The sequence below is a fragment of the Meles meles genome, chromosome 10, assembly GCF_922984935.1.
Source record: "Meles meles chromosome 10, mMelMel3.1 paternal haplotype, whole genome shotgun sequence".
Classification (NCBI taxonomy): Eukaryota; Metazoa; Chordata; class Mammalia; order Carnivora; family Mustelidae; genus Meles; species Meles meles.
In genome coordinates this window covers 60,241,704-60,261,173 of record NC_060075.1, presented here as the reverse complement: position 1 = coordinate 60,261,173, position 19,470 = coordinate 60,241,704, and the positions used below count along the sequence as shown (strand labels likewise).

Here is a 19,470-nt window from a genome sequence, read left to right as displayed (position 1 = left end):
CAAGAGACAACAACCTCAGAACTCGAGGTCCAACAGCAATTGCTGCTGGAAGATACCATTTTGACACTGTGTCTTTCTTGGATATTCAGTAAAACTATTTTCGGGGTCAATGAAGCCATTCTAAATTATCAGTAGTCACTTCAAGATCTCACTGAAATCTGTACACCAACTTTTGCTATGTGAAACAAGTGAAAGCATAAGCTGTGTATCTTTCAGTTATTTCTCAAAATGCAGAAGAAAAGAGGAGATGTTAAAAGACAGTCTCAAAAAGACAAACTTTCTTTTCATGAGGATTACTTTTTTTTTTTAAGATTTTATTTATTTATTTGATGGAGAAAGAGGGAGCATAAGTAGAAGAAGGGGCAGAGGGAGACAGAGAAACAGGCTTCCAACTGAGCAGGAAGCCCTACTCCAGGCTCAATCCCAGGACCCTAAGATCATGACCTGAGCCAAAAGAGGACACTTAACCAATTGAGCCACCCAGGCGCCACTCTTTACATTACTTTTAATGAGATTACTTTTAATGGGATTTAATGAGAAAATACAACTCCTCAGAACTGTGCATTTTGACTTTGAGTCTCCAAAAGCTGAGTTCAAATGTCTAATTTTTACATATTTTTCATGAATCAAAATGAGACATTAATTCAAATTATAAGCAATTTTAGGGTTGATTATGTTTAGTATTATTATTTAAAGGAGCTGCCTGACAGTGATCAAAGTTTGGGACAATACTAAAAACTTGAAGATATGTTTAATTTCAGTTAACATTTCATTACTTGTGTAAATGATATTTTTAATGTGCAGTGTTCCATTTAATTATATTTCAATATAGCATACAGAAATTATATTTTTTCAGGGCACATGGGTGGCTCAGTTAGTTAAGAGTATACTTTCAGCTCAGGTCATGATCCCAGAGTCTTGGGATCAAGTCCCCCATTGGGCTCCCTGCTCAGTGGGGTGTTTTCTTCTCCTTTTCCCTCTGCCCCTCCCCATCTTCAAAAAAATTATATTTTTCATTGGAACTCATGATAATCACTTTTCTGAGTTCCTGAAACCTATGCTTATCAGACAGGTAGCTTTTCAAAATATCCTACAGCACACACTTACTACATTTATTTCATGGCTTTGGGTTATAACTGATGCTCGTTTTGGCTCACATTTTCTTTTTTCACATCACTTCAGTGACCACCTAAATACTTTAGGAAATTAACTTAAATCTGAATGGACTGCACTGGAAAAAAAAAACAAAACAGGAGACACTGGATACTGACTTGAGAGATTTCACGTAAGACCTAAGCTAGATCTAATTTGCACAAGTAACACTATGTTATGAGAGTACCACATATTGATTTTTTTCAGGGTCTGTTAAAACATGTCAACATGAAAACATTAGTTACAACATTGCAGTGCCTATAATATTTTACAGAGTACAACATACAGGGGAATTCAAAACTATCAAAATCTGTTCCCAAATTTATACTGGATATTCTCAGATGCCTCATTTACTTGAAACATATCATCAAATAATCTGTGTTAAAACGTATCTGCAGTAACTTTACTACACATTCTATTATAAGACTGTGAAATACTCAAACTCTTTTGAGTGTGTCTATTATTTAAAAGGACAGCGTTACCTTTACAGTTTTACTTTGGAAACATGCTAGTGTGTCCGTATTTTCATTTCAAACGTGTATTCATGATATCACCCCATGAACTGGACCCTGGCAGCTAAGGAATTGATTTCCCAAGCATTACTAAACCAAAATCAACATAGAAGTCTGTGGGTCATATCACTAAACTAAACAGTATATATTTAAATGCATGCATTTCAAGTTTCTGTAAGAAAGGAATGTGCCTTTTACACCTTTGTGGTGGCCATCAAATTGCTTTTTTGACTCCCAAAGTTATTTATACAGAACTGGCACACATAAAACAAGTAAGTATTTATCTACTCTGGTATATGCATAAACAGAAAAGGCTGTGGGACCACAGCAGGGCCCCCAAATTACAAGTCAGCCACAAATTTTCTATGTGATTATTGGCTACAGTGAATCTGGAAAAAAAATATTGCTGTTGGATGTTAATGTCTTCATATGCTTTTAAATATCCCTGAGACTAGAAAGGCACTACAGAATCTTACAAATAAGCAACCTTTTCTCCTAGTTGCACAGCATGTTTTTAGCAAAGAAAAACATGTGTGGGAAACAAGCAAATACACCTTTCAAAATTAATTTGTGTCAGGAATGAAGCTGTCTCCAACTGTAATTCCAGTTTGAAAAGGATTTCAACACTTAGTGTTTCTCTTTGTCAATATCTATAGGAGTTTCTATTTTGTATGGCAGCAGAAAAATCTTGTGAAATCTTGCTCTAAGTTGCATCCTTTAATAGACATTATGTCTAGCTACATTTTTGCCCTAGAAGCATACATGCCTAGACCATCAAATTTCCTGGTGAACTTAATGTTAAGGGTTTCTATTTCAAAACAAAAATGAATAAATTTCTAATTTTGTTTCTATGAATTGGTATAATTTATTTTGGTATTTTACTTAGTACAACTAAAAAAAATTCAATAATGCAAACTGTACTCAACATTGATCCATTTATCAAGCGTTAGATATTTAGATGCAGATGAACTAATTTTTCTTCTGGTCTCATTCAACCACGGAAATTTTATGAATACACGCATTTTCAGTCATTATTTAGGTGAAAAAATTGAGACAACAAAGTAGTTTAACAAAGTAATCAGTGATAGGTTACTAATGTAAGACCTGAGTTTTAGTCTAACCATTATGGTAGTTTGGTGTTTACACATGGATTGCTAAGAGTGATTTGGTTCATCTCACTGATATGAAGAAGACAGAGGATCATATGGGAAGGGAGGGAAAAATCAAACAAAACAAAACCAGAGAGAGAGACAAACCATCATAAGAGATTCTTAATCTCAGGAAACAAAGTGAGGGTTGCTGGAGGGGAAGGCGGGTGGGAGGGATAGGGTGGCTGGGTGATGGACCCTACGGAGGGTACGTGCTATGGTGAGTGCTGTGAATTGTGTAAGACTGATGAATCACAGACCTGTACTCCTGAAACAAATAATACTTTGTATGTTAATTTAAAAAAAAAAGAGTGATTTAGTTCATGCTGCTTTTAAGAAAGCTTTGCTCCTGAAATAATTTTTTTTTAAGATTGTATTTATTTATCTGACACAGAGAGAGATCACAAGGAGGCAGAGAGGCAGGCAAAGAGAGAGGGGAAAGCAGGCTCCCCGCTGAGCAGAGAGCCCCATTCGGGGCTCCATCCTAGGACCCTGGATCATGACCTGAGCCAAAGGCAGAAGCTTAACTCACTGAGCCACCCAGGTGCCCCGCTCCTGAAATATTCTTAAGTTCAAATTTTGTCTCATTTTGAAGCTAAAGGCAAATGAACCCAGCACAACATGCAATTGGCTTCATTAACTGTAGTGCACATATGAAAGAGCAAACAATGAGGTGGTATGTTTCCTACCAGCCTATTCTCAAGCATTTCTGGTCACACTATTTCTCACCTTCACTTCACAAAATGGGAACTAGAATTTAATTCATTGTTTTCTATTGTAATCAGAAAAGTCTATTAAAAATTTTACTGTAGTTTTTGTAAAAACATTATCATTGGCCAGGGAGCACATATGAACTTGTCTATCTTTCAAAACTGGGGTCACTACTTGTAACAATATTTGCTTATTAATTTTAAATGCAGAATCCACAAATACATATGAATAACACCAATCAGTAAAATCTTTAAATAAGGTTAAAAATTAAAATGGGCTTCCTTTAATATATTATCCAGTAATGTTTTTAATAACTTTCTGTAAGCCTACTTTATTTAGTAGGACACACTGTGCCACATATTACTGGCTGCCCAACCAGGAAATATCCTCCATTTTTCTGTACTAGTACTATGATGATTTTATCCAGGTATAAGGAAGAAATGTGTTCAGGGGGGAAGTGAACTCTTTATCCCCAGGGTACAAATTATTTTTGGTATAATTCATTCATGGTTAATTCATGAGATGGTGATAAGTTACTGTTCAGTGTGGACATGTGAATTCATCTTGAATAATGGGACATGAAAGGACATTTGCTGGGAAATATTCTGGGCCTTTTTTTCTTCCTTCTTAAATGAAATGAAATTTGTAAGATTCTATAGAAGAAGTGAACTTGCTGCTTTTGGTCAGTCTGTGAGTACAGCACTCTGAAGCTGCTGTCATTATTTTATGACAATGAAAACCAAGAGAATGATAGAGAAATCTTTCTGGAAGCTTACATGTTTGAACGATAAACCAATCCCAGAAACACTTTCCCCTGAATTTCCAGCTATTTAAGACACACTTAATTGGATATTCTGTTTCTTAAGAGCAGAAGAAATCTAATAGACACACATGCCATAGATAATTTAAGTAAGTGTATCCCACAGGAAAGTTTACCTATTACTATGCATTTTGTAAGTGTTTAAAGAATATTTTTTTGAAAACAAGTTGAAGTCACATATTTTTAGTAAGAAGGATTTATAAATATCTAAAATTTGTTATTTTTGTTTATTCAAATCTATTCCTTTTTCTATGTACTATCACCTAATTAATTTTCTTTTAAGCCATTCTTTTCTTCCTCTCTGATCATGAGGATCCTGTGGAACTGACCCTGTTCTCCCATTCATAGAGTGATGACATTGATTGGTTCAGTGATATTCAGAACATTAGACTCTAACTTGGAATCTTCACTTCTGGGGTTCTTTGTTTGGCAGTATTTAAAACCAGAGTTGCTGGTAGCCATCTTGCCACCATGAAGGCTGAAAGTCTGTTGGGAGAATCTGAACTGAGAAAAGCATAGCTGCAGGAAAGAATGAGAAAGTTTCTGATGACATTATTTGACTCATTGGATCAGCACTGCCTGAAGAAGAAATAGTCACAAACTCTTCAGTTATAGGAGTTAATAAATTTACCCTGGGTTGAGTATCTCTCACATACAACCAGTGAGTCCTACCTAACACACTCAGTACTCTATTTCAAGTAGGCTACTTTCTTATAATTCACTATACAGGATTTATGGAATAACTGTAATTGTTCCAGTGGAATTACTATACTAGGATTATTAAAATGGTATGTAATTATTAAAAATGATGCTATAGGGTTTATATATTAAATTATTAAAAGTAACCCTATAGTAGATATATTTTTCTGCATATATTGTTTATTAATGTCTATAACTATGGAGTTTTCAAGAATACCTATCTATAAATAATACAGATTTATTCTTTAAAAAAAGTTAATTTGTTTTGGTTGAATTCACTATCCACTAGTCCCATTTGTATTCATTCAAATGTTTTTTAGATTCTTGCATCTTTTTTTTTTTTTGGACTTTTACACACTATTCTTTATGTGTGAAGATAACATGTCATGTTTTGTTTTTATCTCATTATCTGTTAGCACTATATAGTGCTATATATATATTTTTATATATAGTTCTATATATATTTAAAATAATGAATTACTCTACTTATTAATTCACTAATTCTCTCTTAATTTGCCTTTATACTGCTATTTAAATCATTGACTTTCTCAGGTCTATTATCACATTTTTCTGTTCTAGAAGTTTAACATGAAGATTTTTAAATATGCCTTATGAATTTTGATAGTTCTGTTTCTTAATTTTTCATAATTTTAATTTCTTTTTAATTTTATGTTTGGCCTCCTCAAACATAGTAATTTTGCTAAATTTATGCTTTAATTTCCAACATCTGTTGTTTTTGAGAGTTTGATTCTGTTGTTTATTGTTTCTGCTAATGCTTTGTCATGATGGCTTGCTTTTTCGCAGTGTGTTTCTGTGCTGTTTAACTCTAAGTTCATCATCACTGTGACTTTATCTGTGGGAATACTCTGACACTTGAGTTTAAGGGGATTGCTCTAAGCATGCTTTGAACAGGGTTCTATTAGATACGCGAGACCTAATCTGAGAACCCTTTAAACTACATCCTTTTTTTTTTTTTTTTTAAATTTTACTTATTTATTTTGACAGAAAGAGATCACAAGTAGGCGGAGAGGCAGGCAGAGAGAGAGAGGCAAGCAGGCGCCCCACTGAGCAGAGAGCCCGACGTGGGCCCCGATCCCAGGACCCTGAGACCTTGACCTGAGCTGAAGGCAGAGGCTTTAACCCACTGAGCCACCCAGGCGCCCCTAAACTACATTCTTAATTTAGGTTTATAAATCAACAGTCAGTATAAATCCTGGGCCCATCCTTGAGTGAGGGCTGGTTTGTTGTTAAAAATTATCAATGAAGGCTTTTTATTTTGCTTCCCCAAAGTCAAATCAAGATCTTTAGCAAAACATTTGATAGATATTCTTCACAGGAACACTTTGGATATAATCAATTAACTTAATAGTCTAGGAGAATTAACTTACCTCTTTAAACAGGACATATTGCCAACATTAAAGCAGACATTACAGAAAAAAATAGAGCCCAGTTATAAAATGGGGAACTAATTTCCATTTTCAGACAAAGTGACACATAATTTTTTCACGAAATTTCCTAGATATTTAAAACAGATACCACTTACAGCTTTATCTGCAAAGGTCTCTTCATAAAATGCTAGCATCAAAGCAAACTGTGCAACTGCATAGATCCTTAATAGATGAGACACCGGTGATGAGAAGGGTACTTCTTTCCCTGTGACCTAGGAAGACAAGAAAGAAGCCTTTTCTTCCTTTTTTTTTTTTTTAAAGATTTTATTTATTTATTTGACAGGCAGATATCTCAAGTATGCAGAGAGGCAGGCAGAGAGAGAGAGACAGGAGGAAGCAGGCTCCCCACTGAGCAGAGAGCCTGATGCAGGGCTCAATCCCAGAACCCTGGGATCATGACATGAGCCGAAGGCAGAGGCTTTAACCCACTGAGCCATCCAGGCACCCCAAGAAGGCTTTTCTTTACCTTGCTTCTTGGTTTATTGCCCTCATTGAAACTCACACTAAGAGGAGATATGCAAAAAGCAAAGAAAAGCTTTGCTATTCCTTTTTTTTTCCCCTCCAAAATGAATCTAACATTCTCTTCTTGTTTTTGTTTTTTTATTTCAGAACCATTATGATTTTGATTTAGTATGCTTTATAATAAACCAGTATAAGAATTGAGTCAGCAGTATGTACTGAACAAAATGAACATTAAAATATGAAATATGAAAATATAAACCAGTATAAGAATTGAGTCAGTAGTATGTACTGAACAAAATGAACATTAAAATATGAAATGAAAATATGAAGAAATAAATATGTCCATGATTATACATGAAAGTAAAGAAAAAGAAAAAATGGAAGGTTAGGTCAGTAATGGAGATAATCATGCCTCAAAGGGAAATACTGCTTTATTGGGAACAATTTCCCCATAGAGTTTTCCAGAAACACAATTCTACTTTTATAATGCAAATTTAGGCACAAATATTATTTTAGAATACTCACTTTGTATAAGCTACTGAAAAATAGAAGAAATAATAAATGGATCATAGTTAACTAAATTTTCTGAGCTGAAATAAGGAAATTATTTTCACATACATCAGGTTAGCTTATTGATAAAAAATTGATTATGAAACAAAACTAAAAACATCTGGGAAATTTCAGCATAGCAGCTTTCATTACTGGATGACAGAACATTCTGATTTAGATCAAGATCTTTGAAAAACAACAATATTCATAAAAAAACTGATTTTATTTCCTTGTAATAAGGGCTAATTTTTATACTCACAATTTTCTTTGACATAAGCAATAGTTTAGTCTTTCTATTGCTTTTAGGTTACTATTAATGACAGTTATCATAAGGAATCACAATATATATCCTAAGGATTAGAAATAAATTCCTTCTTATCATCTCTATAATTCCAGATTAATATTGGATTTCTTATTTGATTTCCAGGGTTTTAAATCTCCACTTCACTAACTTTGGGGTTTTAATGTGAAGTCTGAATTTAATGCTACTACTAAACTACTACAGAATGGATAAAATTTTGGTATAATCTAATAACCACATCATCTTGTTGTGACTTTGGACCTTCCATTCTAGAGACTTCATTTCTTTTTTTAAATTCAGTAAAGTTACATTAATTTCAGGTATACAACTTAGTGATTTGACAAATTTATACCTTATGCTATGTTCACCACAAGTATAATTACCATCTGTCTTGATATACCACTATTACAACATCCTTGGCTATATTCTTTAGGCTGTGACTATTATTACTGTGACGTACTCATTCCATAACCAGAAGTTTGTATCTCCTAGGCCCCTTCATTCATTCGTTGTACCAACTTACATTCCTACCAACAGCATGTGGTGGACTCTTTTTCTCCACATCTTCACCAGCACTTGGTATTTCTTGTCTTTTTTATTTTAGCCATTCTAACAGGAATAAGGTGATATCTCTTTGTGGTTCAGATTTGCATTTCCCTGATGATTAGTGACGTTTACCATCTTTATATTTTTTCATGAACAAAATGAAGGCTACACTGAATCATCTTTAAGGCTCCCTCCTCTCTAGTGTTTTAGGATTCTGTGACCGAGTGAATGTGTTTGTACAGTTTTTGCATTACACAAAGTATCTCTGCTGTAGGTTTTGGTGGATCTGGAAAATCAGTCTGCTGCTTTGCCCCCAAAACCATGCTCTCCAGTAAGAGGCAGTGTCTGCCTGGGAGAAGGCGCCATTCTTGTTGGCCCCTAGGACAATATCTGCCTAACGGAAGATCTTTTTTCAGATCTGCATGAAGTTAACATACATACAGACTGACTGTAGACCTGGCAATATGACACTAATCTTTACCATCCCCAGCATGAACTCTACTTACCTCTGGGATTTCTTCACTCAGTCCAAGTCTCGGTTTACCTGGACCCCATCCTGGTCCTTTAAATATGACAGAAAACTTGTTGAAGAATCCAGGTGTGGCCCAGAATGTAGTCCATATGTAAACTAAATGGTGGAACTAGAAGAATAAAAATATACCTTATTTAAAATAAGAAAAACACATAACAAAAATATGAAGTATATAATTAGTCATACATTTTATTTATTATTCAATGCAATTTATATTTTGTTCTATAATATACAGGGTACATATAATTTGGTTAATGTAAATTCATATGCAATGGCATATTGCAATTCATTCTATTCATTCTGTGTCCTTTAAGTGTGTTCTTAATATTTCTAAAGCTCCACAAAATTATAATTTTGAAATTTAAAAAGCTGACAATTGTTTAGGAAATCAGCAAATTAGAAAAAGTGATTTGAGTCTCTTCCAATGGAATTAACTTAGCAGCTTATGCACGCAACATCTATGTCTAATGATATTATTTCTAAAGTCTTGCTAACTGGATATTAATGTTGAACAGGAAGCATATTACATATTAAAAAATCACCCTTTACTTACTATATTGAGTTATAGACGATCATGTCTATAATTGAGGAAAAATATTCAAAGTCATTTCTGAGTCTTATAGTAGGAATCCATATTCCATAAATAACACTGTATATTTGACAAGTACAGAAGTTAAAAGTATGCTCACACAAGAGAAATACCCAGTAAATATTACTATTAGGGTAATTGGTTATGTACTCCATACATGTGATAGTAATGCATCATAGGGTTTAAAACAGTCTTAGAGCTATAGACTCTAACGCTGACTTCTATTATAAGTGAAGTAATAAATTAATGTAGAAAGAAGTTTTGGCTCTATGAGAATTTGTGGCCTTAATGGCATTTTCATTGTCTCTTAAAGAGTTTAAACTGCTAGGATTATAAAAATAGTTTTAAAATTATTTGAAAGATTACAATAAGGAATCTGAAGCAATTAATGAACAATGTAGGCTTTAGTGGAGCAGATTTTAGGAAAAGGGAACTGTCAAATCGAAATTTACATTGGGTATTAATAATAAAAATAATTATAATATAAAACATAGTGTGCTTAGGAGCTGTAACACATATTAGTATACTTATCTGTTCTGTTATTTTGAAAACTGACTGCACTCTATTCATTTTTAAATATTTATTTATTTTAGAGAAACAGAAGTATGAGTGGGGGAAGGGGAGAGGGAGAGAGAACCTCAAGCAGACTCCCTGCCTGCTGCTGAGTGTGGAGCCAGACGCAGGGCTCTGTCAACCCCAGGACCCTGAGATCATGACCTGAGCCGAAACCATGAGTCTGACACTCAACCAACCGAACGGCCCAGGCACCCTTGACTACATTTCACTGCTCTTGTTCTAGACACAGGCCATAAGAAATATGTGGTAACATTTTAAAATAACATTGCCCTCCAATGCCCCGAAACTCCTGCACTCCAATGGAGAGCAAAGTGAGTGTCAGATACCTAATAATAAAGAGGAAGAAGAAACCCTCTTCTACTAGTGGGGGCCATCCTACTTGCTTTTGATGTCTCTGAGGGAAAGGTGAGAAATTTAGCTGAATACAAAGGAATACAAGTGAAAGTAAGCATATGTTTTTGTAGGTTCAAGAATTCCTCATTAACACTATACACCCATATGATATTTTGACAATGTAAGAGAGCATCTAGAAGCCTAGGCCTCAGACACAGTTGTGATATGGAAATGTTTCCAGGAGGGCAAAGGCCTGGGACACTGACCCTCACACAGATTCAGCAGTCGCTCATAAATACTGTGGCTGTCTGAATATTGGGTCCCTCCAAATCCTAATCATCTAACTCCATATTGTACGGTTTTTCAGTCTCCCAGTCTGTCTCAGATATGATCCCATTTGTCTCAGCAGAAGTGTACATTCCCAAAGCCTTGCTCCTTAAAGGATCAGCCAGGGAACAACAGGTTGGGCATCTCCTGGAGCTTGTTAGGAATACAGAATGTTGGACACACCTCAGACCTACTAAACAGAACCTGCACTTTAATAAATTCTCTTATGATTCATATGCACATGAAGTTTCAAAGGCTCCAACCCAAAGGACAGAGACCAAGTCGGTTATTTCCTTTTTAATATCACTATTAGAGAGATAAGACTAGACCAAGTGAAGAGGTAGCTCTCAATGTGTTATTTTTAAGTTAATTTCAATTCTACAAAATTCCTTATTAAGAAAGTACTGTGACTTTGGGGAGTCAAGATGGCTGAGAAGGTGCAGGCTGAGACTACATCAGGTAGCAGGAGATCAGCTAGAGAGCTTATCTAAACATTGCAAACACCTACAAATCCAACGGAAGATCGAAGAGAAGAAGAACAGCAATTCTAGAAACAGAAAATCAACCACTTTCTGAAAGGTAGGACTCGCGGGGAAGTGAATCCAAAACGATGGGAAGATAGACCGTGGGGGGAGGGACCGGCTCCCGGCAAGCGGCGGAGGAACGGAGCACAAAATCAGGACTTTTAAAAGTCTGTTCCACTGAGGGACATTGCTCCAGAGGCTAAACTGGGGTGAAGCCCACGCGGGGTCAGTGTGGCCCCAGGTCCTGCAGGGTCACAGAAGGATCAGGGGGGTCGGAGTGTCGCAGAGCTCGAAGGTATTAGAACGGGGAAGCCGGCTACAGAGACAGAGCCGAGGACTGAGCTCTCAGCTCGGTGTTACCTTGAACTGGTCGCAGGCTGGGTGAGCTCGGAGCGTGGCTGGAGGCCGGGGATACGGGAGTGATTGGGCGCTATTCTCTGGGGGCGCACTGAGGAGTGGGGCCCCAAGCTCTCAGCTCCTCCCGGCCGGAGACTGGGAGGCCGCCATTTTCATTCCCGTCCTCCAGAACTCTACGGAAAGCGTTCAGGGGAAAAAAGCTCCCAAAAGCGAACCCGAGCGGCTTACTTAGTCCGGCCCCTGGTAAAGGCGGTGCAATAACGCCTCGGGCAAAGACACTTGAGAGTCACTACAACAGGCCCCTCCCCCAGAAGATCAACAAAAAATCCAGCCAGGACAAAGTTCATCTACCAAGGAAAGCAGGTTCAATACCTAGGACAACAGCGCAATTCCAGAGGAGGAGAAAGCAAAGCACGGAACTCATGGCTTTCTCCCCATGATTCTTTAGTCTTGCGGTTAATTTAATTTTTTTTTTCAAATTTTTTTCTTTCTTTTTCCTTCTCCTGCTAAATTTTTTAAACTTTTACCCTTTTCTTTTTTAACGTTTTTAAACTAGTTTATCTAATATATATATATATATATATACTTTCTTCTTTATATTTTTTTCTTTATTTTCTTTTTTTAATTTTTTTCTTTTTTTTCTGAACCTCTTTTTATCCCCTTTCTCCCCCCCACGATTTGGGGTCTCTTCTGATTTGGTTAAAGCGCATTTTTCTGGGGTCTTTGCCACCCTTTTAGTATTTTACTTGCTCCTATATATACTCTTATCTGGACAAAATGACAAGGCGGAAAAATTCACCACAAAAAAAAGAACAAGAGGCAGTACCGAAGGCTAGGGACCTAATCAATACAGACATTGGTAATATGTCAGATCTAGAGTTCAGAATGACAATTCTGAAGGTTCTAGCCGGGCTCGAGAAAGGCATGGAAGATATTAGAGAAACCCTCTCTGGAGATATAAAAGCCCTTTCTGGAGAAATAAAAGAACTAAAATCTAACCAAGTAGAAATCAAAAAAGCTATTAATGAGGTGCAATCAAAAATGGAGGCTCTCACTGCTAGGATCAATGAGGCAGAAGAAAGAATTAGTGATATAGAAGACCGAACGACAGAGAATAAAGAAGCTGAGCAAAAGAGGGACAAACAGCTACTGACCACAAGGGGAGAATTTGAGAGATAAGTGACACCATCAGACGTAACAACATTAGAATAATTGGGATTCCAGAAGAAGAAGAAAGAGAGAGGGGAGCAGAAGGTCTATTGGAGAGAATTATTGGAGAGAATTTCCCTAATATGGCAAAGGGAACAAGCATCAAAATCCAGGAGGTGCAGAGAACCCCCCTCAAAATCAACAAGAATAGGTCCACGCCCCGTCACCTAATAGTAAAATTTACAAGTCTTAGTGACAAAGAGAAAATCCTGAAAGCAGCCCGGGAAAAGAAGTCTGTAACATACAATGGTAAAAATATTAGATTGGCGGCAGACTTATCCACAGAGACCTGGCAGGCCAGAAAGAGCTGGCATGATATATTCAGAGCACTAAACGAGAAAAACATGCAGCCAAGAATACTCTATCCAGCTAGGCTATCATTGAAAATAGAAGGAGAGATAAAAAGCTTCCAGGACAAACAAAAACTGAAAGAATTTGCAAACACCAAACCAGCTCTACAGGAAATATTGAAAGGGGTCCTCTAAGCAAAGAGAGAGCCTAAAAGTAGTAGATCAGAAAGGTACAGAGACAATATACGGTAACAGTCACCTTACAGGCAATAGAATGGCACTAAATTCATATCTCTCAATAGTTACCCTGAATGTTAATGGGCTAAATGCCCCAATCAAAAGACACAGGGTATCAGAATGGATAAAAAAACAAAACCCATCAGTATGTTGCCTACAAGAAACTCATTTTAGACGCGAAGACACTTCCAGATTTAAAGTGAGGGGGTGGAGAACAATTTACCATGCTAATGGGCATCAGAAGAAAGCTGGGGTGGCAATCCTTATATCAGATCAATTAGATTTTAAGCCACAGACTATAATAAGAGATGGGGAAGGACACTATATCATACTCAAAGGGTCTGTCCAACAAGAAGATCTAACAGTTTTAAATTTCTATGCCCCTACCGTGGGAGCAGCCAACTATATAAACCAATTCATAACAAAATCAAAGAAACACATCAATAATAATACAATAATAGTAGGGGACTTTAACGCTCCCCTCACTGAAATGGACAGATCATCCAAGCAAAAGATCAACAAGAAAATAAAGACCTTAAATGACACACTGGACCAGATGGACATCACAGATATATTCAGAACATTTCACCCCAAAGCAACAGAATACACATTCTTCTCTAGTGCACATGGAGCATTCTGCAGAATAGATCACATCCTGGGTCCTAAATCAGGTCTCAACCGGTATCAAGAGATTGGGATCATTCCCTGCATATTTTCAGACCCCAATGCTCTGAAGCTAGAACTCAGTCACAAGAGGGAATTTGGAAAGACCCCAAATACATGGAGACTAAACAGCATCCTTCTAAAGAATGAATGGTCAACCAGGAAATTAAGGAAGAATTGAAAAAATTCATGGAAACAAATGATAATGAAAACACAAGGGTTCAAAATCTGTGGGACGCAACAAAGGCAGTCCTGAGAGGAAAACATATAGCGGTACAAGCCTTTCTCAAGAAACAAGAAAGGTCTCAAGTACACAACCTAACCCTACACCTACAGGAGCTGGAGAAAGAACAAGAAAGAAACCCTAAACCCAGCAGGAGAAGAGAAATCATAAAGATCAGAGCAGAAATCAATGAAATAGAAACCAAAAAAAACAATAGAACAAATCAACGAAACTAGGAGCTGGTTCTTCGAAAGAATCAAAAAGATTGATAAACCCCTGGCCAGACTTATCAAAAAGAAAAGAGAAAGGACCCAAATAAATAAAATCATGAATGAAAGAGGAGAGATCACAACTCACACCAAAGAAATACAGACAATTATAAGAACATACTATGAGCAACACTATGCCAACACATTTGACAATCTGGAAGAAATGGATGCATTCCTAGAGACATATAAACTACCACAACTGAACCAGGAAGAAATAGAAAACCTGAATAGGCCCATAACCAGTAAGGAGATTGAAACAGTCATCCAAAATCTCCAAACAAACAAAAGCCCAGGGCTAGACGGCTTCCCAGGGGAATTCTACCAAACATTTAAAGAAGAACTAATTCCTATTCTCCTGAAACTGTTCCAAAAAGTAGGAATGGAAGGAAAACTTCCAAACTCATTTTATGAGGCCAGCATCACCTTGATCCCAAAACCAGACGAGGATCCCACCAAAAAAGAGAACTACAGACCAATATCCTTGATGAACACAGATGCGAAAATTCTCAACAAAATACTAGCCAATAGGATTCAACAGTACATTAAGAGGATTATCCACCACGACCAAGTGGGATTTATTCCAGGGCTTCAAGGTTGGTTCAACATCCACAAATCAATCTATGTGATACAACACATTAATAAAAGAAAGAACAAGAACCATATGATACTCTCAATAGATGCTGAAAAAGCATTTGATAAAGTACAGCATCCCTTCCTGATCAAAACTCTTCAAAGTGTAGGGATAGAGGACACACACCTCAATATTATCAAAGCCATCCATGAAAAACCCACCGCAAATATTCTCAATGGAGAAAAACTGAAAGCTTTTCCGTTAAGGTCAGGAATGTGGCAGGGATGTCCATTATCACCACTGCTATTCAACATAGTACTATAAGTCTTAGCCTCAGTAATCAGACAACAAAAAGAAATTAAAGGCATCCAAATCAGCAAAGAAGAAGTCAAACTATCACTCTTCGCAGATGATATGATACTATGTGTGGAAAACCCAAAAGACTCCACTCCAAAACTGCTAGAACTTGTACAGGAATTCAGTAAAGTGTCAGGATATAAAATCAATGCACAGAAATCAGTTGCATTTCTGTACACCAACAACAAGACAGAAGAAAGAGAAATTAAGGAGTCAATCCCATTTACAATTGCACCCAAAACTATAAGATACCTAGGAATAAACCTAACCAAAGTGGCTAAGAATCTATATGCAGAAAACTATAAAGTACTCATGAAAGAAATTGAGGAAGACACAAAGAAATGGAAAAATGTTCCATGCTCCTGGACTGGAAGAATAAATATTGTGAAAATGTCTATGCTACCTAAAGCAATCTACACATTTAACGCAGTCCCTGTCAAAATACCATCCATTTTTTTCAAAGAAATGGAACAAATAATCCTAAAATTTATATGGAACCAGAAAAGACCTCGAATAGCCAAAGGAATATTGAAAAAGAGAGCCAAAGTTGGTGGCATCACAGTTCCGGACTTCAAGCTCTATTACAAAGCTGTCATCATCAAGACAGCATGGTACTGGCACAAAAACAGACACATAGATCAATGGAAGAGAATAGAGAGCCCAGAAATAGACTCTCAACTCTAGGGTCAACTAATCTTCGACAAAGCAGGAAAGAATGTCCAATGGAAAAAAGACAGCCTCTTCAATAAATGGTGTTGGGAAAATTGGACCACTTCCTTACACCACGCACAAAAATAGACTCAAAATGGATGAAGGACATCAATGTGAGAAAGGATTCCATTAAAATCCTTGAGGAGAACGCAGGCAGCAACCTCTCCGACCTCAACCGCAGCAACATCTTCCTAGGAACATTGGCAAAGGCAAGGGAAGCAAGGGCAAAAATGAACGATTGGGATTTCATCAAGATCAAAAGCTTTTGTGGGGCACCTGGGTGGCTCAGTTGGTTAAGCCTCTGCTTTCAGCTCAGGTCATGATCTCAGGGTTCTGAGATCGAGCCCCACATCGGGCTCTCTCCTCTGTGGACAGCCTGCTTCCTTCTCTCTCTCTCTGCTTTCCTCTCTGCCTCCTTGTGTTCTCTGTCTGTCAAATAAATAAATAAAATTTAAAAGAAAAAAAACTTTCGCACAGCAAAGGAAATAGTTAACAAAACCAAAAGACAACTGACAGAATGGGAGAAGATATTTGCAAATGACATATAAGATAAGGGCTAGTGTCCAAAATCTATGAGGAACTTAGCAAACTCAACACCCAAAGAACAAACAATCCAATCAAGAAATGGGCAGAGGACATGAAAAGACATTTCTGCAAAGAAGACATCCAGATGACCAACAGACACATGAAAAAGTGCTCCACATCGCTTGGCATCAGGGAAATACAAATCAAAACCACAGTGAGATACTACCTCACACCAGTCAGAATGGCTAAAATTAACAAGTCAGGAAATGACAGATGCTGGCAAGGATGCGGAGAAAGGGGAATCCTCCTACACTGTTGGTGGGAATGCAAGCTGGTGCAGCCACTCTGGAAAACAGCATGGAGGTTCCTCAAAATGTTGAAAATAGATCTACCCTATGACCCAGCAATTGCACTACTGGGTATTTACCCTAAAGATACAAACGTAGTGATCTGAAGGGGCACGTGCACCCGAGTGTTTATAGCAGCAATGTCTACAATAGACAAACTATGGACAGAACCTAGATGTCCATCAATTGATGAGTAGATAAAGAAGAAGTGGTATATATACACAATGGAATACTATGCAGCCATCAAAAGAAATGAGATCTTGCCATTTGCGACGACGTGGATGGATCTAGAGGGTATCATGCTTAGTGAAATAAGTCAATTGGAGAAAGACAACTATCATATGATCTCCCTGATATGAGGACGTGGAGATGCAACATGGGGGGTTAGGGGGATAGGAGAAGAATAAATGAAACAAGATGGGATTGGGAGGGAGATAAACCATAAGTGACTCTTAATCTCACAAAACAAACTGAGGGTTGCTGGGAGGAGGGGGGGTTGGGAGAGGGGGAGGGGGGTTATGGACATCGGGGAGGGTATGTGCTATGGAGAGTGCTGTGAAGTGTGTAAACCTAGCGATTCACAGACCTGTACCCCTGGGGATAAAAATACATTATATGTTTATAAAAAAATAAGAAATAAATATAAAATTTTAAAAAAAGAAGGTACTGTGAAATATTTCTTAATATTCTCCCGAGAGATATATTTTTAGTAATGCCCAGCAGACAAACAGACACAGAGATTGGAGTGGCGTATGATTGAGAAGGAAGAAAATAATCAACTTTTCTCTTCTGAAGTGTGAGATAAAAATATCTTTCATTTGAAAAGTGGAAGCAATTTGTGATGGCTTTTTCTGAAAATAGGTAGCACAGTGCGAAGGTTATGGAGCTAGGCAAGTCTTGGGCTTGGCCTGCAACCCTCCTTGGTTAAGCTTGCTGTGTGTAGCTGGTTGACTTATTTAAATCCTGGCAATTTCAGTTTCATCCTCTAAAAAATGAGGACAAAAAAGAATCCCTGTGTCATAAGGTTTTAGTAAGGGCTACATTAGACATTTTGTGGACCAGTTAGCAATACCCTGCACATAGTAAAGGTTCAATAAATGTCATTTTATTTTGTTATCTTAAATTTCTTAAAAACTTCTAAGAAAAAGTTTCAAAAAGCAGACCGCACATGAACCTATAAATTTCCTCCTTTACTGAATGCTGTAAACCCGGTCCCCTGTACAGAGCTGTCACTGACTGACCTCTTCAGTTTCTTCAAGCATTCTTATCTTTTTCTCATTTACTAGTTCCTAACCCCAGGAGTGTTTGTGGTGATCTGTTTCTGACGGATCGGAGCTTCACAGACATTCTTCATTTCTCTAGTGCCAGCCATTGAGATCAGTGAACAACCAATACCACATGTCTAACAGAAAACTAGTCCAGTGCAATGAGTCTTAGCAGGTGAGGTAATGCATAGACCTAACCAACTCGTAATAGTTCCTGACATTTAGGTCTAAGAAGAGTAGGGGCAAAGGCCTCATGTTGAATTTCTAACCAGAATCATGCAGCCTTGAAGCAAATATTTTTCTTACTGTGGTATCAGCCTTAATTATGCATTTACTACTGCTCTTTCTGAATATATGAATATATTTCAGGTTTGTTCTGAGAAAGAAATATGTTTGCTAAAGAGCTATTTAAAAAAAAATTCTTGGTAGTAGATATATTTAAGAGTTCTTAATGAGCTCTTTTAATGAGCTGTTTTCAAATGCATTTTGCCCAAGTTGATTCAAGATTTTGTTGGAGTGCCAGAATTACTTCCTACTTTATTTATGGTTTAAAAGACCTTATTTTCAGGATAGTGTAATGTACTTTCACCTTTCAACAACTGATTGTTCTTTTAACTAGAGGATTTATGAAAGGATATAATCAATTCAGAAAGAATAAAATCAGTTACATTACCTGCACCTTGAATGGTTCAAATGTATTAATGGGATGTGTTAGACCATATACAACTTTCTCATTTTCTGCCTCGAATGTCCCTGGAAGATAAACATTAAGGATATGATCTTTGACTTTCTATAAGTTAAGGAGCTAAATTACTATTTTTAAATTCATATACATTTTACTTACCAAAAATTCTATCCCATATAATAAGAACACCGGCGTAGTTTTTGTCTATGCAATAACGGTTTCTGCCTATAAAACAAATATTTTAAAAAGGGTTTTTTAAAAAAATAAAGTTATGCTTTTGAAACATTTTATTGTATTTTAGGACCCATTCACAAAATTAAGACATCAAACAAAATGATTTTCCTAGGAATGTCTTTTCACTGACAACATTAATTATTTGCTAATAAGCTGGTTTTACTGTATTTATTTTTTGAGTTAATTTTACTAAAAAGAGCAAAGAATACCTTAAAACTACATATATTTAGAATTATCTCATATTTTTATTTATTTTTTATTCATTACTTTTATTAACATAAATGTATTATTTGCCCCA

At 36.7% G+C, this 19,470-nt stretch overlaps 1 protein-coding gene across 3 annotated transcripts in view; it reads right to left on the bottom strand.

Moving 5' to 3' along the window:
- Nucleotides 1–19,470, bottom strand: part of AGMO (alkylglycerol monooxygenase) — a 371,384-nt gene that overhangs the window by 179,633 nt on the left and 172,281 nt on the right. For 2 of the 3 annotated variants that reach the window (XM_046020059.1, XM_046020061.1), the window contains exons 7-10: nt 19,098–19,163; nt 18,927–19,006; nt 8,855–8,989; nt 6,586–6,702 (exon numbers count right to left, since the gene is read on the bottom strand). In XM_046020059.1, coding sequence (XP_045876015.1) covers nt 6,586–6,702; nt 8,855–8,989; nt 18,927–19,006; nt 19,098–19,163 — 398 coding nt within the window. The remainder of the gene's footprint in view (nt 1–6,585; nt 6,703–8,854; nt 8,990–18,926; nt 19,007–19,097; nt 19,164–19,470) is intronic. The other variant, XM_046020060.1, reaches the window with a different exon arrangement.